The sequence below is a fragment of the Hylaeus volcanicus genome, chromosome 1 (genome assembly GCF_026283585.1).
Source record: "Hylaeus volcanicus isolate JK05 chromosome 1, UHH_iyHylVolc1.0_haploid, whole genome shotgun sequence".
NCBI classification, from domain to species: domain Eukaryota; kingdom Metazoa; phylum Arthropoda; class Insecta; order Hymenoptera; family Colletidae; genus Hylaeus; species Hylaeus volcanicus.
The window spans coordinates 29,417,692-29,442,471 of NC_071976.1; the positions used below are offsets into that span (position 1 = coordinate 29,417,692).

The 24,780-nt window shown below is 34.3% G+C and overlaps 4 protein-coding genes across 10 annotated transcripts; 1 reads left to right on the top strand and 3 right to left on the bottom strand.

Annotated features, from left to right (window-relative positions):
* Nucleotides 1–417: 417 nt before the first annotated feature.
* On the top strand, nucleotides 418–12,923 carry LOC128884081 (Golgi integral membrane protein 4-like). Of its 6 annotated transcripts, XR_008459434.1 has the most exons (9): nucleotides 418–724; nucleotides 6,369–6,551; nucleotides 6,621–7,096; nucleotides 7,365–7,499; nucleotides 10,679–11,076; nucleotides 11,256–11,383; nucleotides 11,488–11,559; nucleotides 11,619–11,672; nucleotides 11,746–12,923. XR_008459434.1 is itself a non-coding variant. In XM_054138063.1 (8 exons), exons 2-7 carry the CDS (start codon nucleotides 6,371–6,373, stop codon nucleotides 11,541–11,543), a joined length of 1,374 nt encoding a protein of 457 aa, XP_053994038.1. In that variant the 5' UTR covers nucleotides 418–925; nucleotides 6,337–6,370; the 3' UTR covers nucleotides 11,544–11,559; nucleotides 11,619–12,923. The 6 variants fall into 6 exon arrangements, 5 of the variants coding, with proteins under 5 accessions (XP_053994038.1, XP_053993955.1, XP_053994106.1 ...); XM_054138063.1 differs by having other exon boundaries at nucleotides 418–925; nucleotides 6,337–6,551; nucleotides 11,619–12,923; XM_054137980.1 differs by having other exon boundaries at nucleotides 418–925; nucleotides 11,619–12,923.
* A 171-nt stretch (nucleotides 12,924–13,094) lies between these two features.
* LOC128885109 (uncharacterized) lies at nucleotides 13,095–14,843 on the bottom strand. The gene has a single exon (XM_054138926.1). It carries the CDS (start codon nucleotides 14,841–14,843, stop codon nucleotides 13,095–13,097), a length of 1,749 nt encoding a protein of 582 aa, XP_053994901.1.
* Nucleotides 14,844–15,621: 778 nt separating this feature from the next.
* Nucleotides 15,622–22,808, bottom strand: LOC128883100 (contactin). 2 transcript variants are annotated; one of them, XM_054135506.1, is made up of 8 exons: nucleotides 21,776–22,808; nucleotides 20,597–21,445; nucleotides 20,140–20,518; nucleotides 19,969–20,071; nucleotides 19,304–19,776; nucleotides 18,825–19,103; nucleotides 18,304–18,753; nucleotides 15,622–18,221 (listed from the first exon to the last, which is right to left on the bottom strand). In XM_054135506.1, exons 2-8 carry the CDS (start codon nucleotides 21,401–21,403, stop codon nucleotides 17,035–17,037), a joined length of 3,678 nt encoding a protein of 1,225 aa, XP_053991481.1. In that variant the 5' UTR covers nucleotides 21,404–21,445; nucleotides 21,776–22,808; the 3' UTR covers nucleotides 15,622–17,034. The 2 variants fall into 2 exon arrangements, with proteins under 2 accessions (XP_053991481.1, XP_053992277.1); XM_054136302.1 differs by having other exon boundaries at nucleotides 21,543–22,657.
* LOC128884733 (mitochondrial inner membrane protease ATP23 homolog) lies at nucleotides 22,807–24,537 on the bottom strand. Its single transcript, XM_054138362.1, has 5 exons — nucleotides 24,030–24,537; nucleotides 23,639–23,684; nucleotides 23,397–23,478; nucleotides 23,108–23,329; nucleotides 22,807–23,021 (listed from the first exon to the last, which is right to left on the bottom strand). Exons 1-5 carry the CDS (start codon nucleotides 24,223–24,225, stop codon nucleotides 22,824–22,826), a joined length of 744 nt encoding a protein of 247 aa, XP_053994337.1. The 5' UTR covers nucleotides 24,226–24,537; the 3' UTR covers nucleotides 22,807–22,823.
* Nucleotides 24,538–24,780: the final 243 nt, after the last annotated feature.

Here is a 24,780-nt window from a genome sequence, read left to right on the forward strand (position 1 = left end):
AGCTATTAATTATTCAAAGTGTAAATAATATCTCTAGTTATTCGTTAAAAAAAATTCAGATTACTTTGTTTCCCTAATTACTGTTTCCATAAATATTCATTACTTTAAACTTCAAACGCATCATATTCGTATCTCTAAAATAGATTCCTTGCGTTGGATTACTGTTTGTTATGAAAAATAACAGCTTATTCCGACTAACCAGTTATTTAATGCATTATTTATAATTTCTTAGTCAAACAAAAACCAGCTAACTCTCTGTCCACAAATGAACAAAGTTTCTAACGGCGGAATCAAGAATCGTCGCGTTTCGCAGTGACATTTTCGTAGGAAAGATTGGCATGTCAAAGTGCGTGGCATTGGTTAGCCGTCAAAGTGGCGACACGCGATTGGTCGACTGGCTACACGCTTAATGGCGGTGGCAGCTACGAGCAAGTGGAGGAGGCAGCAAACTCGAGGCATCTAACTGTATAGTCGAGTCCCAGACTCTCCATACGAGCCCTAACCTGTCAGCAGTGCATCGTCTCGATCGCGGCATCGATTACGAGACGAGGGTAGGCTCTGTCGACAAACACATCGGTTTCGCGGTCGTGTAATTGTGCCTGGCTGGTGAGACGATTGGCGTCGCGACGTTTATTTTGCTTTGTCCGCAATTGCTCGCGAGACAACGATCCAAGACGCTAAAATGATGGTGAGCTGAGAGTGCGGTGCTCGCATTGTGGATGAGGTAGGACCACTTGGATATACATATACTCCGAGGTGTGTGTCAGTGTGTTTTAATAAATTTGGTGTACGAAACCAGCATCGAAAAATGATCGTTTGTTAAAAGTTCCTCGTATGTGATTTCACGCGGTGAATTTAAAAATGGAGAACAGTTTTGCCGGAAATGACCACCAAATACCGCACAAGTATATCCATAATCGTTAAGGTAAAGTACCCAGTACTTGAACACCGCAAACAGAAGTACTTATAACTTCAAAAATTTGACCAATACTTAAACAATTTCGTTACACTGCTATTCGAAAATATTTGCTATAAGCATAAATGATAACTACAGTTAAATATTAATTAATGCTTTTGCGAGTGACAGCTATTGATATTTTTCATTTACAAAATGAAATTATAATAATAATATTTTCAATATAAACAATGCATACTGCAAATGAATTACTGTGCCGCTTCTTACAAGATAGCATATTTTGACTATCCACTATTTATTAGGTAAATCTGAATATATCATTGTTTTCATATTAAATTTGGTTTGATTGTCTAATTATACCTCCCGATTTCGAAAGTGATGTCCAATACTTAAACAAGTTAGTAAACAATATACATTTATCGTTTTGACCAGCTGAGTCCACGAAATATTTTAACGTATTAAATTCGCGATAACACAGAGTTACAACCATAACAAAACGTGAATTGAAAATTGCGATAACAGCTAAATCACTCTACAAACTTTCAATCCGAATCTTCGTTATCTTCGACTTGTACAAATTGTTGTTGTTATTCTTTAATCAGTTACACTAATTCCATCGCAAATATTTATGGTGTACACGGCTGTACGTCGGCTTCAGTTAGGTTAAGAATTCTTCGGCGAGTTAATTCGATTGAAATGAATTTCCAAGTGAATATTGTTCTCATTTCTGAATTCAGAGCATTAAATTCACGTATGAAAAAGTTGAGCAGAACTGTTTTTTCGATGCGACCCAAATTTACCAAATTTCTCGCTTGTTGCTTGCTAAATCCAAGATTCGTTGTCTTTATCAACCGATCTCACTGATTTCAAGAATTTATCGAATGATCGTGTACCGCGAAATGCCAATAGAAAGTTGTACCAGTTGTACGAGACTTTGTTCATGAATTGGTAATCATCCGCGGTCTATTTGACAGTTTACACGAGTGGGAAAGCGTGTTTAAACAATGTGGTGTGTTTTCGAGGCATTAAATGTGTCGAAGATTGTGGTAAATGTGTAATGCAAGTGGAAACGAATCGATTCTGAAATGTCTTTTATAATGTAGTGGCTACCATGTATTTGGAATGTAAACTAGTCGTGTATCTCGATAAGTGTCTTATCTTTTTACGCGGGAAACATAATTAATACACACGTAAGGGAACTACTGATAAATGATGTGCATTTCGCACGTTGTCTAATAACCGTTTTCTGTAATTAGTGATAAATATTTGTTGAGTTTCCACATATTATATTATTAATTTAAATGCCGAATAAATATTTTTACTTAAACTATAGTTAGAAACTAATAGCAATAGTAGTATATTAACTACAGTAGTATGTGTCATCAATCGTAATTACTGTAAAGCTTAATCAATAGGTTTCAATCTTCTTCTTTCTAAACAATAAATTTTGTTTTATATCGCGGTTTCTATTCGATTTCTTAGCCTTCTTATTATGATGATTAATCATGTATATATGTACTACCTCGGTGTTTATAGTTAACTAATCAATTTGCCAGTTTGAATTTTCGTTTGAGTGACACACTATGCTCGTTCAATTCGTAAATTCTTTTGGTTCGAGGTTATTAATAACAAATCGCAATGGATAGACGAGAAACATTCCTTAATTGCACATTGAATTTCTGACGATGCGTGGAAGTATCTTCGAAACGGTTGCGTTATAACCTTCGTCCATACTGTTCGCCATAAACCGGTTCTACAGTAGTCTTCTAAGAACTATCGACGTAATGATAAAATTATCTCCTGTACAACATATACAGAACGCTTGCATTGCGCTTGAAATATTATCGATATATGAATGTTGTGTACATTAACGCGAAAATAAAATGTTTTCAAATCATCCTGTTTCAGTCACACACTAATATATCGACGTTTCACCAAGTAATTTAAATCTTTTTCAAGATGTTGTGTACGCCTTAATTATGCAATGTCTCTGATAGCCAATAACAATATTAATGATGATTGGCAGCACCATAAACCCGAGATATCAAAGTACATGGCTTGCAAGTTGTCTACAGAAAAGAATTCGGCCCATAAAGGATTAATAACGATATTATCGCTGATTAAATCGCTATTTAATAACGCGAATGAATCGTGTCCGATTCTGAATATTTAACGCACCTTGCTAAAAATTTAATCGAGGCGCGAATACAACATACATTACAAATGCTTTCAAATTATTTCGTTTTTATAACTCTGTGCTTTCAGATTCAAGTATACTAATAATGACAACGGCACACTTTTCGTGAATTGCGCGCAATAATATTGTTTACTTTAAATTGTTTTCATTCGTCCAATATGGAAAATAATCAAATGAAATTTGAAATTCATGTATCGAGTTCAGATACAATCTAAGGCTCGGCGATATTTGCAGTCTGTGGCTAGCTCTTTAATTCCTAGATTTATTGGGGTCATCGGCGAAAGAAACGATCGCTCGATCCTCGAACGCAACCTATTCCTCTTCATGGCGCCAGTCAAGATAAAGTCCAAACCACGAAGACGGAATTTACTGTATCTACGGTGGAATTTCAATTATGACGATTTAATCAAATAAATTTTAACAGATATTCTAGACTAGAATACGCCCTTAAAAGAGAATTTCACTGAGAAATCTTAAGATAACCTTAAGGCATCCCTCGTTAAGGTTTAGCCATCTTCTCTTCGAAATAAATCAAATTTTGGAGATGGAAAAATGGCAGAAATGAAATTCACCGCCAAATATTTAGATACTAAAATGAAGAAAGCATCAAACGTCACATTCTGGAATACAACGTTTGAAACAGCACGATCTCTAAACGAAAAGTAAAATTGGATTGGTTGGCGACATCGTCGTCGATGATATCTCTGTTTAATAATGCGAATTAAACATGTCTGATTTGAATTCGAGTGATGGTAGAAAGCTCACGGCACGAAGCATCGAGCAAACACGTAGATACACGCGTGAAAGCAGACGAAAGCAGGATCCATCGCGCGTGCTCGAAAGTGTCAGTGAACTCGAATTCAGCCGATAGGTAACCAACCAACTCCAGCCCGTGTACACATTTTTACCCCGCGTAGGGTATCGTCTCCTTGAACAAACATTCACGGTAATTCGCACGACCAGCAAGCGCAAGGACGAATGAACCGTGGATGAACCATGGCGAGCTGGATGTGATTTCCGTTCGCGCGGAATCGACGCAAGTTGCTTTTATGACGGCTATACATGTTCGGTAAATAAAATTTGTTCGTAAAAAAGAAACGTGTTATTTTTTCCATTTTATAATTTTGTAATGATTACCAAAGGGGCTAAATAAAAATACCTCTATGAACACTCTGGAAATTATTTTTATTACATTCGTCCCGTGTCGTCACTAAAATGGCCACAGTTTAACTCTCCTATAACATGGTTTCTGTCGCAAAAATTTATGAACAGCGAGCAGAATTTACGCGGTGTATCATAAATGAAACGAGGAGACTTTCGTCACGCGCTTGCTGAAATATTGAGCGAAATTTAATGTAGCTTATAGCGCCGCACGTTAATCCACCAATTTAATGGAGTGTTATCAATAATTAAACGTCCGCGCAATTTATTGAGGTGTTTACGTTTCCACGGTATTTTACATCAGTTTATCTAACTCTACTCTTAATACTCTACCATGACTTCTACCTTGAATAATAATAAATATTATTATTATTATTATTATTATTATTATTATTATTTTGGAGTATATGGATTGAAAAACTGGTTTTTATTTCTAATTTTATTTCCCCTAGCTTTTCTTTCCGTCACTTCTATTCGCATGCCTTGTAATCCATCCGACGTGCACCGTGTCCCCCTTATAATCGCCTAACCGCAGCTAATACGGAATATCTAATTTCTGCAATAAAATGGTAAAGACATCGTGGCCTGAGGCATATCGAGAAACACCTATCAGACCGGCTGGACGTGAGATAAAACCGAGGGTTCGCAAGGGAATCATGCAAGCTTTATCTGTTCGACGCGATAACGCGGCACGATTGCGACTCGAAAGCACACAGCGTACAGTAAGCACAAAAAAAGTTGTCGAAGACAAATTTAGGCTTGCTTTAATCATTTAGTTAGGACATATGTAACTTGAGTGGCAGGTTGTTAATTTTCTTATACAGGACGCTCTTGGACGGGAAATAGAGGCAAATATGTAGGTATTTCGACGCGTCGAGCGAGGATACGAAAATAGAGATGAATCGAGAATGAGTATTCTTCTGGCGGTTTTGTTACATTCGTTAGAGAGGAACAGGTTCTCAGGGAAGATGGAAGTTACTAGAATTGCCGTAGTAAAGACACGCGAGGAGAAAATATGAACGGAAGACATAATTAGGACGAACCATCCTTCGTTTATGTTTCAGGGTACTAGTTGCGACCATTACGAATTCTGTGGCCTTGTTCTTCGCTCGTTAAATTTAATGCCGGCCAATTCCCTCGTCTGTCGTGCTCGCTTGCACGCTCCGCGGATCGCGGTGCTTAAAATGGTTACCTTCTAAAATCTGCTTTCACGGAAATCGACCGACCGTTTAATCGCGATACGCGTAAGAAAACACGTTTTTTCCCCGATTTCCACGCGAAGGCGTACAGCGATACGTAAAAGTATTCCAAGGACTGCGAACCGAGCGTTTAAAAAGGGAAATCACATTAGGAAGACGACTATCAAAGTGTCTTTCGTTATTTTTTTTTTGTACAGAGAAACATATACTTGCTTTTTTGTTTAACTTTGAAGATATTTTAGGCATATTTTAAAGTACATTTGGACATTTTTTTCAATTCCTTTCGCATAAAAATCTGTGAGACATCAGATGTTCCCTATAGCAACACGTCACCTGAGTTTGCTATCGGTGAGAATTCTGAAGTCGCAATCATCGACTTTCACTCGCAGGTAACGTAGAACCGCGGACTATGACGAGTACCTGGCGTGAATTATTTCCTTGTTGGAGCCTCTCTCACCCCTTGACCTTATTCTTCATTTTCACTTTGCCGCGACGAACAAAAGGATCCCGTGAGCTTACAGCTGGGCGAAGGCTAATTTTTCAGTTGCCCATTGTACGGGAGCCTCTTACACACCCAACGATTTGGCTCGACAAGGAATTTCTTTGAAAACGTTCTTTTCTGCGGCGTACAAATCCATTCTACCACGTACTATTTCTTCTTTGGACTATCTGCTCCCTCGTACTTGATTCTCGTCGATTTCAATTGAGGAAATTCTTCTTACAAAAAATGATTTCACAAATTGCTTCTCCTACAAGTAGGCTCCCAGTAAATAGGGTGTTAAGTGAAAGCATGTCTTATATTTTTGAGACGGTATAACGTGTATACTACTGTTGATATTTTATATATTCTTGCGTTTGTGCAGATTTTCATCGTGATGTACGATTTTGTTGGCAGAGATGAGCGGTTCTCGACTTGGCAGGGGCCGAGGAGGTCGGCTGGCCGTATACGGGGGTTGTGGTCTGGTGGTTGTTCTTTTGGTGGTTCTCTACCGCGCCGCCACCTCGGAGATGGCCAGGCTTCGAGACCTCCACGTGCAATGTGCTCATCAACAAGAAGCTCTCGCTGCTCAACTTCAAGGTACGGCTCCCTATTGTATCGTACCCCTACAAATAAACATCTTGTTAAACCGTTTCGATCGATTTCCAGTTATATTCGAATACAAGGTGCGGCTAGAAAAGTCCCTGGCAGAAGAGAAGAGCTCTAACATGGCTGTGAAGCAAGAACTTCAGCAACGTGCCACTCGTGAAAAGTCTCTACGCGATAAAGATAGCATAGAAGCGATGCAGAGGTTTAGTTCGCTTCAACAGACTTACAAGTTGCTACAGACGGAGCACAGGGATCTGTTGGAAGAATGCAAGGAACGCGAGAAACAGGCCTTGGTAGACACAAACAGACTAGAGGCGACACTTCGAGATCTTCGCAGTCACATCAGAGAAGCGAAGGAGCAGAAAGACAAGTCTTTGGAGCACCTAAAGACCAAGTTCCTTGAGCTGGACACCGAGAAAACCAGACTCGAGGAAAAGTATCACGACTTGCTGCAGAATTATGGCAGTACTAACAGCACTATCATACATCTTCAAAAGGAAGTGTTTCAACTTACGCGTGAGCTGGAAGAAGTCAAGGTGAGAAGTTGCTTTTTTGTTTTAGATTTTATTTATACTTTACTGCTACGAATGGAAAAAGTCAGAGTATTAGACAAATTACAAGGAATAAATTATACTTATTCGTGTCAATTTGAAAAGCTTTAAAACCTGAGTGTTGTATCAAATTTTTGAACTGTGTAAAATTGTGCAATCTATTTTGTATGTTCAATAATTTGAACAACCAAATGATATACTTCAAATAAAAAGAAGAAAACCTACTATATTTTGTTTATTTTTGTTTTGTCAGAGATACGCAAATAGATCTGCTTCCCCTGGACCGAGCATAGCGAATTTGCAGCTCCTGCAACGGAACGATCAACAGATGGAACGCGGAGACGACGTCAACGTCAATCATCCTATTGGGCCATCGCTGCAGCAACAGGTAAGTCCGCCTAACAATGGCGATAAAAGTCCGCAGCCCATACACGCACCTATTGATCACCGCGCAATTGGAGACCCCCTACAATCAAACGAACAACGAGCGAATGACGAAATAAATGAGATCGAGGACGTTCGGTTCGCCCAGAAGAATGGAAACATCATCCCAGTAGGTCCGAACGAGCCAAGAGAGGAGCTCAAATCACGAGACTCGGTGCCGTTGCAAAAGAACGACCAGAAGAAATTGAACAATCAACAAACGGTGGTCGAAACGCAAGTTGAGAACGATACCAACGAGAATCCTGACGAGGAACAATTAAAACACGTGATACCGCTACCTAATCAAAACAATGAGAGAATGAATGACAAGAAGTCGTCCCCGAGTTCGCCAGGGAACGAGATTCTATCGTCGAAACAGAATATTGGTTCCCTTCAACGCTCTAATGAGAGTGCTGCACCAGTTGTGGAGCCACAGATTCCTAAAAAAATGGAAGAAAAACTTGAAACAGATCAAAACAATGCAGAAGATATCGCTAGAGAAATTTTAAACAGTTTTATTCATTAATTCGATATAGTCTGACCAATTGGATTTAGTGCCTACTGATGAGTGTGATGTCTCGTCAGAGTTTCTAAGAGTTTTTCTGTATTAACAGTGTTTTTGATAATTAACGTGAATATGAAAAAATACTGTTAATAACATTATTGCGACGAATTCTTCTCAAAGAGAAAATATTATTTCTATGTAAATATTAGAGTGCAGTGAACTTTACACAATTGTTTGGTAATTGAGTACATGTTAACTCAGGTCTTCGATGTAATCATGTATGAAACACACAGTGGTAAATTAAAACTTATGCCTTGACTCGTAGAGATTCAAAAGTGCCTTCAGACACATCAGTTATTTGCGCTTTACGAGAATCAAAGTCTCTTTTGGGATAACCGATTTGGTAATGTTTAGAGAGGCACGTAATTTGTATGGTTTGTACTGGGTGCTATAGATAGATGATTTTTCTGGTTGGTTCAAACAACTTCAAGGCGATTGGCAGAACCACATTTTCCTTATGGCTTTATCAAATTGTTGTGGATTGATTGTATAATGACCATTTGAGAAAATCATGTTTGAAGTCAACAACTCGTTTGAAGTTAATGCTAAAATGATTGAAAGGTTGTATGTATATCGAGTGACAAAGAATATGAAAAACTTATTGCATGATGTGATGACTTAGCTATTAATTGACTGTCCATGGAGGAGCACTTTAAATCAGGTTTTGTTTCTTACTATAAACATTTTTATTAAGATATTTTGCCTTTATTATATAAAATTTGTAATCAACTTGTGCATATAGTGTCCTGAACAAATTGCGTTTTTCTTTGAAAAGCAGACTTATTTTTATTCTCAACTTGGACTGCAAAAGCACGGATATCGTAATGACCTATTAATCTGTTTGTTGACTTATTAACGTGAAAATATCTACTAACACGTTTTATTTATATTATTTTATTGGTTGGAGGTGTATTAAGCATTAACATTTATTTTTATATAGATTTCTTAATTAAGGACTTGGTCACGTGCAATATTTCGAACACTTGGTGTAACAAATGAACAAATGTTTACAATGATCTTTAGTGAAATAATTATTTTAATAATTGTGTCAACCCAATCGCATCTTTTTTTTTTTAATTTGTATTTTTATATTCAATAACTTATATCCGTAAAAGACAATGCAATAGGCTGTCAAGAAATTAATATAATTAATTGTTTTTAAGGATGCACTTAATTTATTGACAACCTATTCAGATTAGAAGATAAACAATTTTGAGCTGCTTTTCTTGAGTGAACAAAAACTAAAAGAATTATGTACGTGTAGCTTGCAAGCTGTATTGAATGTGCCTGTATGTTCGTGTTAATTGATGCATTAATAAATTGTTATTATTTTGATCTGCTTGCATTTTTTCTGGCACCCTTGCACAACCTAACTAAACTATAATCTGCTTCCATTATACTAGTCTGCTGTACTGAAAAATTTTAATGAAAACCAAAGGGAATCATGAGTTAATCTCAGTTTTCAGTTCCTTTTTTTAAATTAGCAAAATCCGAACTAGCTTTAAATTAGTTCAGAAAAAATGTTCAAAGACTCTACAAGTTAATTCAAAGATCAAATGTTTTAAATGAAAAATTAAAGTAGACTACAGAGATTCAAATTTAATTTAAACTTCGTGCTTTTGCTTTTTCGTTGAATAAAACTACTTCACAGTCGCTTGTTCCCATTTCAGTTACATTCAAGTGCAGTTCTCTTCAAGTATCTCAGAATATGATTAAAATTAAGGTTGTAGATAAACAAGATGTAATTTTAAAATACCTAGTCCATACGAATTATATTAAAATTATTATTATTATTATTATTATATATATAACTATTAAAATTGGAATAATAAACTTTTTCTCTTAAAGAAAAAAAATTAATATAATCATTGAAACTAAAAAGTTCATTCAAAGAACATACAAACAATTTAACTACCATGTCTATAAATTTTTAGTCTTTTCTTTTTTATACTTCTTGTAATTTCACTCCTGTTAGGTAGTTTTCTCTTTGCCAAGCAGCATGCTTTGCGCAAATTTCTTTAGTTACATGCTTCTGTAGCTTCGAGAAAGGGGTCATTTAGATTTGAAAAACGACTATTCTTCTTCGCCAAAAGATTCTTTACAGGTAAGTTAATATTCTAAATTGTACTGCATTTTACAATTCCACATTTCCTTAGGATATTCACTGATAATCGAAAAAAAAAAAAATATTAGAAATTAAATGTTTTTGAATAGTTAAATATTTCCAGAAATTTTCCGAGGAAAACTGACAATATGTCATCGAGGACCAATTCTGTTATTTTATCACAATTTTATGCGGAATATCGAGAGTTGAGAAATATGTACTTATTAAAAGAGATATTGCAATTGCATCTGTGTACCTATACAAAAAATACAGTAATTTGAAACGTGTTATTATGACTTCTTCATCGGAAAAATTTGTTTGCCGTTGCTCATAAAATTTGTCAATATCTTCACGCATTTCATATAACGTTTTTAACCAGGGATGAGTTAAATTATTAATGTAATCTAAAGAAAAATTGTGATAAATTAATTTCAATAAATTCTGCTTAAATAAATAAATTAAATACATTTTTCAGAGCACTGTGGCAACATCACCAAAACTGGGGACATCAACACCTTCAGGTAGCAACATTCCTGCATCGACGGTTCTAGATAAATCGCTTCCAGTAGGAAAATCGCTATTAAAAGCCAAACTTCCGGTTGGTGTACCACCTATCCCAATGATGATCGATCAGAAGCTCGATAATCATGATGATAAACGGGACGAAAACGCTGGCAAAAAGAAGGAGGAGTTAGCTAAGCAGAAGAAAAACACTGCGAGTAAGGAAAACGAAGTTGAAAACGGGAACTTGGACCCTTCGTTTCTGGGAAAACGAAACGATGAACACTTTCCCGCCAGACGCGAAAATGGATGGTACAACGTTGGCCCTGGTATCCAAGAAATTGGCGAGGAACTCAATCATCGACTTTCTGGGTACATTGCTTTTGCATCGTTAACATTTCGCGCATACTTACAGCCCCTGAGGTCTTATATTTTAGTTTCAGTTTTTTAGAATCATTTTTTGTGTTTTCGCCGCATCGTGTGAAATCACATTAGGCTACGAAATACTTTCATCAAATTAAATAATAACACCTTTGTTTACTTCTTTTCAGTTTGGATGACGGTGTAGACCATAACGTTGAGGCAGGCGATGATCAATACGATGGGAGCGATTACGATAAAGAACCCCAACAAAAGAGTAGTGATTTGCATTTAGTCGGGGCTGAAGATGAAGGTGAAGGTAAATCTGTTTTCAAGAATGCTTCACTTAATAAATACTATTTTAATATATTTGAACACAAAGGTAGCATACATTGTGATTAAGTTTCCGTTAAACTATTTCAGATGAAGATGATCAAATAGACTATCCACACCATTTGAAGCAGGAGAAACGCGATTGACGAAATGTTTTTGAAGGTAATGCAATATCATTAAATAGTTGTTCTATGTTATCTAAACACATGATACTTATGTAGGTATGAAAAAATAACTATTTGAATATTTCGAGGATGATTCAAATCTGAAACAGAGTAAGTTCGTGTATCCGTATCTGTATGGATACGCACATGCATACAGATTACTTATTCATTTCCCGGATTTAAGGGCTTGGACAAAGGAGAAGCCACACTTGAGAGAGACCCAATTATTGTCAACAATTAATAGCTACGATTACTAACCTTTCATTTTGCTATTACTTAAACAGACTGGTTATTGGCGTTAATTTACCACAAGGAAATGAAAAGAACTTTCTCGGATAGGTTTACTGCCTTACTTTCTCTTCTTCGTATGTTCTTAATTGGGAAATCTCGTACAAGAATCTAGCCAAAAAATTTAGATAGTTGATATTCAATGCAGATGCTAATATAAACCGCTGCTCGACTGATAAACAAATTGTATTTTTATTCAGAAATTTGTGGACAAGTCTGAGTAGCGTGTCGATGAAAGAAACAGACTGTATTTTTCTAGATTTAAATCTACGATAAGCAAAACACGAACTAGAGTTTTCACAATAAAAAAATAAATTATTGCAAACATCTACTCTTTCAGTGGCAGACTAGACTCCATGGTTCTTGGTTGCGGTTGAAGTTTTGTACACTTGTAACATTTTTTTATTCAATTATTTAAAAAATACAATTGATTTTTAATTTGTATCTTTTGATGACCATGCTATTTTATTCTACACTAAGTACTTAGTTGGATCATTAACGGATTACAATGAGAAAAGCCATGCACCTTAATTTCAGTTAATTGCAATAGCTAAAATTGTAGCCATTATTTATAACAAACATGCTGCCACTGAAATGGTTACTATCTTTTTTATCTTAAAAAGACACATAAATGGAGTTATAACTTAAGTGCACTCATTACTTAAGCGACATATTGAAAGTTTCTAAGGATATCGCGTTTCATGACTTCGATTAGCCGAATATTCTTGTCGAAACTGTGCAATACGAGTGGTGCAAAGATACACGTGATTTATTTATTGCCTATAAGCCATTGTTCAAGCACTAACAATCAAGACTTAACAAAATGAAAGGAACTACTTTAAGAAATTTACTATGAATATAGATTAACATTTGTTATGAGCATAGATATTACTTATACACAGATCAGAATAAGGATTCACATGTACATACGATTCTTTTTGTAATAAAAGATTAAAATAACTGGTTGCTTCTAGTTTTCTATTGACTTCTGCGAACAATTAACACATCTGAAAATAATTTGTAAGCTAATGAAATATGTCAACAATATTACTATTTGAATGTCAGTATTTTGAAAATGTCTATTTTTTGCATAAATTAATGAAAATTAAACGAAGATTAGCATCTACAACAATATATATAAATTTCCTTCGTTTCGTACAAAAACATTTATTTCGAAAACTTGGTAATTGCAAATACCGATCGAAGGCGAGGAAATTATGTTTAATATGTACAAACGAAGACATTTTATTCAAATAATGTACAATGTACACAAGTAGCATGTTTCTCAATGTTTGAGTGAGTACTACAAATAAATTGTAAACATGCATCGCATCTGGTACTATATTTATTATCGTTTCCGACGCATATGTAACACCTCGAACGTTTTCGGTAGTCCAAGGTCATTTCTTTTCTTTTCAATTTTCTACCTGTACTTTCAATAGCGTTAACAACGTGCCTAGGAACTACTATATTTCGATTTTCGAAATCGGTGGCACGTCTGTCGATATTTCGCGCGTATAATTCGTTTGCTAATTTCTCGAGAAATATGACCCTTCTTTTTTTTATAGACCTGTGACACTCCCAAGTAGGATGCTTCGTGACCCATACGACGAAAGCGTTATAAGCAGCCATATCAACGTAATTCAGAAACAGTGACAATGGCCAACGTCTCGTGGCTCTTCGACACGAGTATTCTCGTAATAATCTGCTAAGTCTATCTACGCTATTTTTGGTAGAATTATAGTACGAAATGATTTTAGGCTTGTAGTTATCTTCGGGTCCAGAGACGCTATGTTCGTTATGATAGCTTGAACTCGATAAAAGTACGATACATTTTCGAGGTTTCGGTACGTACGATACGAGTGTGAGGTTAGTCGTGTATAAACAATCGCACGAAAATCGTTGCCTCGAGTACGTATGAACCATTGACTTTGGTAGATCTTTTCTATCTTTGCGTACCGTTCCTACGAGAAAAATTTTATTTCGCAACAAGTCTTCGGCCAAAGTGATATCTGTAAAGGAATTGTCCGTCGTGATAGTACGCCCGGATTCCCTCCAGAAATCAGTGAGTTCTTTAACTACATGTTGACCTTGATTTTTGTCGGCAACGTTACTTATTTTTACCAAATGAACATCGAAATTACAACAATAATAGGTCAGGGCGTCGCAAAGCGTGCATAATTTAATTCCATATTTCCCAGGTTTATCGGGCATACAAACTTTGAATGGACATCGTCCGCGAAAAGTGACCAATTGCTCGTCCACTGTGCCTGCACTTGTCGCTTCGTAAGATTCTCTACAATTTTCTGCAAAAATATTAGTGACATCCCGCAGCGGTGCCAATTTATCGGTCATTTTTCTCTCTACTCTCGTGGTCGCGTCGTCGAATCTTATATATCTAAAAATATCCTTAAATCTATCGCAAGACATTACCGCCGTATAAATCTGCCTTGAAAGCGCATTATTTTTCATCCATAAAAAGTCCTTGGTTTCGTTCGATTCCCTGAATCGTCCGATAATCAATAAAAGCCCGAAAAAAGCATTTATCTCGATGCGGTCTACCGGTTCCCATTGTTTCTGTGAGTGTTTACTGTACGATTGTTCAGCTTTTTTATTCGTATGCGTGACAATGATGTCAATGATTTCGGCGTCAATGAAAAGGTGAAAGGATTCTTTAAGGGAATTAATGTTTTCGCTTTTTCTAGTTAAAGTACCAGTTCGCGATACATTTGAAAATTTGTCTGGATCGACTTTACGTGGTATATACCCCCATCTACGTTCAGAGATAATCTGATTTCTATCGTTTATGTCGTCCTCGTCCGAATCCAATCCAGAGAACACATCACTTTCGAAATCCTGCAATTCAGGCTCTGTATCGCTATACGATGTACTACTGCCACCGTCCGATGAAACTTCGTCGTTGTAATTATCTTCGTCATCTACAAGTTCACTGAACACACTGCTTTGGTTCACGAAATACTTCGATTCTGACATTGCGAACTTGGAATTTTTCACCGTGAAATCGAACGAATTTAAAGCTGTTTCTTTCGTTCGTTGGTGTGTTAGAAACTGCTAACAGAATGCATCTTTTTCGAGGCGGGAACAGATTCTATCAGTCTGAAGTCTAGAATGTGGATGGAGAGGGGAGTATTGTAACTCGAACAATGTAAACACATGGTCCATCAGTCAGATTAAACAGTTTTAAGTGATGGATATTCGGTGATCCGGTGTCCGCCAGTCGAGGGTTAAGTATTTACGATGCGAAAACATTTTGATATTTCTACGAATTGCGTTTACAGTTTTATAACATACATTACGATCATTTTCAACTGAATTAAATAATAATTGTGCTTCGGTTACCGTGTTTACACGTGTGCAGGAACTCTTGTTCGTTTTATAGACTGAATGGATATACGTTAACTATCTGGTGGCGAAATACATGAACTAAACTGACGCCTGGAAATATAATGCAATGTATAAGTAAGCATAGCGAGTTGCATTTCTCCGGGGGTTATTGTAGTTCACAAGTATCACCACAAGATGGCTAACATATTTTATTGTATAATTTATTACCTATGGCGACGTTATAATTGACGATTATTAAACAGTCAGTCTTTATTTAATTTTATTTTATACTTGTACTCAAATCTTGGAAGTTGAATGATTTAATATCTTTAATATCTCTCACATATACGTATACAGATAATAAATATTGTTAATCAACCAGCTAGACTTACTTAAATTTAGCAGGAAAGAGTAAACAGTAAATATATTCCTTTGTAAAAAACATATATTGCATGCGACTTTATGTTTAGTAATACATTAATACAAAAAGATATTTATAGTTTTTTTATAAACTACAAATTATACTGGTAGAGGTAAATATCTATAAACATTTGTTATTCTACGTAACGTACAATTCGTTCGAGAGTTAAGTAAAATTACCCAAATAACAAATTTCTTAGATAATGCAGTAACAGATAAAAGATTGGTAAACTTCTCATACATTCTTGTATAGAATTATTTTCACAAAGTATATGATTTTTCTCCATACAAGTGGAATACCATTATTGTAATTTAAAGTTTGTTAACGAATACCAATATAATAAATATTTACATTTTGTTATTTGGGTATTCATGGACGGACAAATTTGCTTTCTTGTTAAATTGTTTTTCTTGTAGAAAAAATAAAATTTCTTAATAATAATAATAAATAGAATAACTGTGTAGTTGTACACATCTATTTATAAGCTGAACATAATCTAATTATAATACACATTTATACCAAGAATAATTAATATATATATGAATTTTCAACTTACATTTAGTTAAAGTAATACAAGCAAGTCACACATAGTAAACTTGATGAAAAGTGCCAAACAACCAATATTTAAAAATAATATAATCAATGAAAGTATGAATAAAAAAGATGAAAATATTTTAAATAATGCAAGTTATCAATATAATTTTCATTCTCCCTACTTATTAGAGAGAAATATGGCTACTATAAATAATAAATGTATATCATAATCAGTTTATATTCCTGTTATAATTTCTGTAAAAACTACAGTGTAGATAAATATTTTCTATTGCTGAAAAGGACCAAAATAACATGATTAGCAATGTCTTATGTAAAATTTGTAAAGACTCTTACCAAAATAAAACCTAAAAAAACTTTCAAATACTGGTAAGGAGCAGCAATTAGAAATTATAATAACTTAAGTTGTGTCATGTTTAACTATGAACTGATACTTCTAGATGAACTAAAAGAATTAAATCTCTAAACATTTTAAAAAACAAATACAATTGTTCAGATTTTAATGATTTTAAAGTTAAAAATTATTCTTATTTTATAATATTATTTCGTACTTTTTAATAATCATATTATACGAATGAAATTGTTTTGTCACGTGTCAAATTAAATGAATTACTTTAACTTTAATTTTATTTGTTATGATTTATTAAAATCCTATGTATCAATTATATTTCTAATATTAGCAACAATATTCTGTTATCGGTGATATCACTATAATTTTTATGAGATGTCATTAAATTAATAAGTTAATGATAAAAACAATACAAATGTTATTAATATGTTACTGATCCATATAAAAATGACCGATAAACTATTTGTTTAAAAATTTGTTGCTATACGTCCGATATATATATATTGTCGAAAAAAATGTTACACAAATTCATAAATGCGTAATAATAATAACAACGATATACCTAGAGCAGCATCTAAGATTTTGTTGCTAGCACTACTTCTAAAAGCTGCCGCGTCGCCCATTTGGAATGTATAAGTTGGACTTGACATGCGTCCATCTCCGCCATTGCTAAATGCCAGTACACGCAGATGGTAGGCCTTTCCAGGACTGAGATTAGTAATATCAGCTTCTAATTTTGAACCACTTGGTATAATAGTATCGTTTGCAGTGCTCATATCTTGATCTAATTCCCAGATACGTATTTTGTATCCAATTAATGGTTCTTCTTCTAGACTTGGTTGCACGTAACGCCAAACCACTTTCACTGTAGAAGGATTTACACCATACACATTAACAGAAGATGGTGGTTTCTGTGGTGCTTTCCGGTAAGTTCTCTCCAGGTATCGTTCACTTTCAGGCCCCTCACCAGCAGAATTATATGCCATTACTTTAACATAGTAGTAAGTATCTGGTTGCAAACCAACAACAAGAGCATAAGGTCTTGTACTTCGAGATAAATAATACACCGAATCTTCTTCTCGATTGCTCTCTTTCCAATATTTTATTCTATGACCTATTAATTTTCCTCGTATTCTCTCGCGAGTTTGTTCGATTGGCGCCCAACTAACTTTCAAACTAGTACTGTTATAACTCTGTGCTAGAACTTGCTGTGGAGCCACTTGTGGCATATCTTCTGCGCTGAATATCGTAACGGTATTAGAAATTGGTCCGAAACCTAATGCATTAGCCGCTTGAACTCTGACTTCGTATTCTGTATAATAGAATTGTTGCGGTATTTGTACGACGCTTCTACCAACATTACCATATTCTTTCAAAGATAATGACTGAAACTCTGTTTCATGATATTTTTGACGCCAAAAAATTTTATAGTAGATTCCTGGACCATTTTGTTCAGAGGGAGGTAAAGGATCCCATGTAATTGTAAGATCTCCAATTTTTCCTCCTCCCCCACCTATATTAGATGGAACTTTAGTTGGTGTGTCTGATGGAGTACTGTATTGTGGGGAAGGGGCTGAAGGTAAACTATATCCCAATTCATTATATGCAGATACACAAAATGCATACGTGGTATAAGGATTTAGAACATTTTCTAAATATGCTTCTTTTCGACCATTGTATCGATCTACTTCGATGGCAGTGATATCTGAAATAGTGCACATATAAAGAAAACGTTTATCACAGAATTCATGCAAATGTAAATCACAGATATATGCGTATATACATACTTTCAATGAGACTAAACCATGTTTGATTCCAATTAGTCTTCGCAATTACACTATACATAGTAATGGGTTTACCATTTAAAGCACCATCTGTCCAACGTAAAGTTGTAGAAGTTTTCATAATATTTACAACTTGCACACCTCCAGGTGGTCCTGGCGGACCTTCTATGGTAACTATTGTTTTGCTAGAAATTTCACCTACAGCACTTTTAAGTATGCATTCATATTCTCCTGCTTCTGCGAACGTTGCATTTATTATTTTTAGTTCTTCACCATTAATTTGCAACCTAGGATTATTCATTACATCTTCATCTCTTATATGTAGACCATCGTGTTTCCAAATGTATGCAACATCTAGCATTTCATCTATTTGCCCCATACACCACAAAGTTAAATTTTGCATTACCGCTGAAGTAATGCGGCGTGGCAATTTCTCCACAAATTGTGGACCATCTGTATATAATAACAACATTTTTAACATAACTTGATAAATAAATGGGTATTGTAAAAAGATATTAACTTACGTAAAACAATCAGTCGCCCACGCGTTTCATCAGATCCATATTGATTTGTTGCAGTGCAAACATAAGTACCTTCGTCATCTCTGGAAACGGGACTAATAATAAGACTACCGGTTTCTAAAATTCTTCGCCTTCCACCAGAACCAATTACATTCCCATCTTTTTTCCAGACAAATTTCGGCCTGGGTGCGGCTTCAGGATTGCAAACAATTGTAACATTCCCTTTCTCTGCAGCATAAGTTTCGGGTTCCATAGGTCGTTTCTTAAACGATGGTCTTAATGCTATAAGTGTAAAGAATAATAATTATGCTAATAATATTCGGGTTTTCAAACTTATTATATATAAAAAGAAATTAATAATTCTAAAATTATGATAGACATTTATGATTGATATTTTAACATAGCACAGGATCGGAGCTACTAGAACCACAAGTAATGTCGAGTAATGTCGAGCTAAATCGAATATTTTAACAATAACTTACATAAAACTCTAAGTTGTGCAGACGAATATTTTGTTTTCAATTGATTTTTCGCGCGACACTGATACATAGCTGGATCTCTTTCTGGGTCCAAATTTTTTATATTCAAAACGTTATCTTGTATGGAGTATCGATCTCTATCTTCAGAAGGAAGCGTTTCCATATCCAATAATTCACCATTTTTAAACCAATTATAAGTTACATCTGGTATTCCAAACGCTTCGCAAGTCCAAGTTAATTCTCCTCTGTTATCCATGTGTTTATCCACTAGTGGAATGGTAAAATTTGGAGCTGCTTGTATAGTTAATCTTACAGAATTTTCAATCGACAATCGGTCGTTGTGAACTCTGCAGACATATTCTCCTTGATCATCAACATGTACTTTTGGTATTATTAATACACGATTGTAACTAGTTGAGTATGATCCCCGTGGTAACAATGCGCCTCTCCTTGTCCAATTGTATGATGGAACAGGGCTACATTAAACAAGAAATATTGATATTTCAATTTTACCCTACAACATCATTCTTGCCAACAAGCGAAGTCTATGATCAGGCACTCAACATAAAGATAAACATATATTTAAAATTTTTGTCGCATACAGACCGTGAGCTTTCCTTATAATTAGTATAAGTATGAATACATATTAAAAAAATTAATAAACTCACTATCCAAATGCAATGCATTCAAGTCTTACTTCTTCTCCAGCAATTGGAGCCTCTGGAAATGCTTTTGGGAAATTGTTGGGAAACTTTAACTGTTGAAATGAAGCTGAAAAGTAAAAGAATCTATGATAATACTAAGAATACAGCATGGAGTTCAGATGTTTAGTTACTTACAATGTGGATCAACCCTCAATGGAAAGAATGGACCATTACGACCAGTATCAGAGGCAACACTTTGGACATTACAAGAATAATTTCCACGATCAATCATTTCCAATGCAGAGAAATAAAGTGCTCCATCATGAGAAACAAAGACACGTTTATCTTCCTCCACAAAATTTGGGAAATAGTCGCGTGCCCAATAATATCTTACTCCAGGAAAATGTTGTGGTGGATCACAATATACAGCTTTGCCCCAATTTTGGTCTCCCCGTTCTTCAGAGCGTTTTAAATTAAATTCTAATATATATCCAAACGATAATTCTACGCTTTCAGATATAATTGTACCAAATTTATTTGTTGCCTTGCAATGGTATGAACCTCTGTCTTCTGTCTAAAAGCATTTGTGTTATATTTATAACATCATTTACACTTAAAACATAAATTTTAATAGTATTTAGTATATAATTACCTGATCAGGTTTGTAAATAATTAAAGTGCCACCACTTACAGTATATCTAACATTTTGTAGTGGGTCTATTTTTGTTGCAATGAGTCTATCATTTTCATACTCTTCTTGAAACCACTCATATGTTGGTGCAGGGTAACCACCTGCATAACAACTCAATGAAACATCATTGCTTATCTTTCTTTTTGATACATCGAATACTTTATCAACAGGTTGCTTAATAAAATATGGACCTCTGGGAATTTTATTAGGATTATCAATTTCAATACCATATTGATAAGTACGATCATCTTCCAGTAAATTGTGCAAAGTAGAAATTGGAGCTTCGCAAATGTATAACAATTTTTCTCTGCCAGTTACTTTCTCCAGTCCCCAACGTTGTAAGTTATTATGATAAGAATATACTAGATAATCTCTATCAAATACATTATCATTTGGTTCAGGCAAAAATGCATTATCCATACTTAACAACTGAGTATTATCACCTTCATTTATCCAGTTTCCATTTTGTTGTTTTATACCAGTGTACCATTTACGATGTTGAGGATCTTGCCACAATAGTTGATACAATAGAAATCCATGTTCTTCCAAAGAATTAATTGTAACAAGATCACTTTGATAAGCCTGACAATTTCTTCTAGCTTCCTCCCTTTCTCTAATAGGACTCTTTATAAAACGATAACAAGAATCGTGAGATTGTATCCAATGTTGTGGACATTGATATAATATCTCTCCATATATCATATTTTGAGAAAATACACCATTTGAAACGATGAGAGTGTATGTCAAAATTAATTGTATACGATACATTCTTAAGCGTTTTTCGACTTGGTTGATATATTATTATGTTTCCTGTAATTACATAACATTATTAAATTAGGGTCCTAACTATTTTATTTTACTTGGTAAGACACTAAAATTCAAGGTAAATATTTTTTCTTACTCCTACCAGCTTGTTTCAAATATACTTGAATAATGATTTTTTATATAAAATATCACAGTACATAGTTCGTTTTTAATAAATGTGAACTACGAGGGCGTGACTTTAAAAAATATTAACACAACATGCGCATAACAGAGAAGTTATGGAATGCAGTAGTATGCTAAGGTAGATCGTAAAACTAATTAAGATCCTCATTTTTTGCGTTATTGAGTTATTGTAACTAATTGAATATTGTTTACCTTCAATTAAATTCAGTGTACATGTAAGATACAATGAATCATTATTGTTAATGAATCACCATTGCTGGCTAGTATACTAGTATCGCATAAAACTTCACCCAATTCGAACTTAAAAAAAAAAAACTAAATATAACTACTTATACTGAAACAAAACGAGAAATGCACCAGCAATAGATAAAATTTCTCAAAGTTTTATGGGGCCCCTTGGAACGCCACAAGCGGGCTGACTCAGAAGCAAAATAAAGGCGGAGGTAAGGGTATGTATAGAGGGAAATTCAATTGTACTTCAAATTCCATTTCGTACTTTTATTCAGTATGTATATAACAACTCAAACATATTACGATTAATTATATGCCAAATTGTACAATTTGGTCATATAGGATTGATTGATGAATGATTTATGAAAATGGAGAACTGGTTAGAATAAATAATTTGAGCCCTATATTAATTATTTTACATATGTAATATCACAGAGCACTTTTACAGAGGCGAAACTTTAGCGTTTTTCATGTTCTGATTCTAAGCGCACACGCATCTTTTAAAGAAACTCTTCATAAACTCGTAATAACGTTCTGCAACTACCGAATGATTGAGAAACACTGTTCTAAGGAGTATCGTCGTGAATGTAACTACGATACCGTAGCAATATCGATAATCGATAGTCAAAGATGGTTGGATGGAAACTAGATTCAAATATGAACTTAGTCACTTAAGAGGATAAAAGATTTTATAAAAGACAAACGTGCTGTATTATTAAATTCTTGGGCTGACATTGCTCAGTATCATGACGATCCATACACATCGATAAATTTTTACCTCGGGATTGGATATGCACCGTAATAATAAAAGATTTTCGAAAAGGCGCTTTAGTTCAATTGTAATTATGCGTATTTTCATTTAACATAAAAAAATTGATATATTTTACTTGTGTATATTATAAATATTCCGTATCCCAGAGTGATTTAGAATGATGCAATTTATAATACAAATTTACTATTTATTTTAAATCATCAAATTATAGAAGCCAGAATATTTTTAAAAATTATTTTAATTTGAATATCCGTATAATGGTCCTTCCAAATACGCTTTATCCATATCAAGTGAATTTCTACGAATTCGTCTTCCAACAGGTTCTAAATCATTATAACATCTATGAAAAACACGCTGCACTGCTTCGCGTGCCTTATCCTCCGAGACGTTTCGTACAGCAAGTATTGATTTTATAGCTTTGTCTTTTACACAATTCTAGAAAAAATATATTATAAATGCGTGTATAAATAATCGAATTAATTAAATAAACATAATGAGCTTGAAACACAAATTTATTTTACCTGATGCGCTTCTTTAATATTGAAAGGTGAAGCAAGTCCTTGTATCCAAGCACTCATAAAACTACAATGACACAGATTTGCTGCTCTTATTTCTGTACAAGCTAAGTGGTCTATATTATTTAAATCCAAATTATTACGACAAAAATCAAACATGTGGATCATTTCATGACTTAGAACACCTTGAACAACTGATTTAGATACATTATTTTGACAAATTACAATCTGAAATATACATAAATTATTATATGCTAATTATGTTTTATAAGAAAGCCATTCATACAATAATCACCTGATTTAGTTCTGGGTCATATCCACCAGTTACTGATAGATCACATACTTCACATGAAATGTGACGACGAATGTCAATTTCACTGTAATAATATTTGACTATGATCTAAACATAACAACAATAATGCAATAACAAAATATATATACTTAATACTTAATAGCCTTTTTATTCTACTTGTACAAAGCATGAAGATTCAAACAATGAAACAAAAATATAAAATATAAACATATAATATTACATACCATCCTGCACTCTTTAGTGCTGCCATCATAAGTTTAACGAGAGCACCTAAAATGTATATAGTCTTTAACCATTTTAACACACAAATTAATTAAAATATGTTCAAGAAATATGAACCCATGGACATTTTAATGTTGTTCTAGTTACAACAATGTGGTGACTGATATAGAAACAATAACTACAAACTTTGTTAAATAAAATTGTTGGGATACAAATTAAAAAAGGCAAATACCTCTGGGATAAGTTTAAAAAATGAAATCTTCTTTTACTGCCATTTCATGCAATTAATTCTTTGAGTGATAAATTAAAAATATTTAAAAAAAAAAAGATTTGCGAATGAATAGAAATCAAAAAAAGATATTAAATGTATAAACACGATTATAAAATTCGTACTCTCTTTTATGCAGTTATAAACATTTGCTTCACATTTAAGCTTCGTTAGTTCTTCTCGTTCTTTTACGTAAAACACTCTGTTAAGCCAACTACGAGGTTTCTGTCTCCTTTCTGGATAAAGATCGGATTGTTTGATCTGTTCATCACTCTTATTTTCAACTGTTTCTTCTTTACTTCCCTCCTTTATAAGTGTCATTGTATAAACAATTTTGTTTGCAGTTTCAATAGTAAAAAATAATTTACTAAATAACAATAAAAGAATATAGGTTACGAAAACATCCCTTACATCACGTTTTCAACTGTTGTTACGGCATACAGCAAACTTCAAGGTAGTGATACCCCATGATACCCAAGAATCCCAAGATAGAGCTTCGAACGTCCTTGGTCGCTCTATACATAGAATTTCATGTTGACTACGCCATATTTCAATTCTATTGCAATCTCTAACATTAAATGCAAACAGTGGATAATTTATAATAGAATAATCAAGTTCGTGTTAGCATCTCATTTCCAATTTGACCACATTCCTATCGATATCAATCGATATTCCTAAGGTATCGTAGCTATATTTATGTTCCTTAGGACAGTGTCTGTCAACCTTTTGAAAGTTGGAGAGCATCACTAAGAATTTGTGAAGCACCGTAAGAATGGAAACGAAATATGCGTATATAGGGAACATAATTAAATTTGATCTGATAAAATATCCTTATTAATAATAAGGCTCTAAAAAATGCCGAATATTCGATTTTGT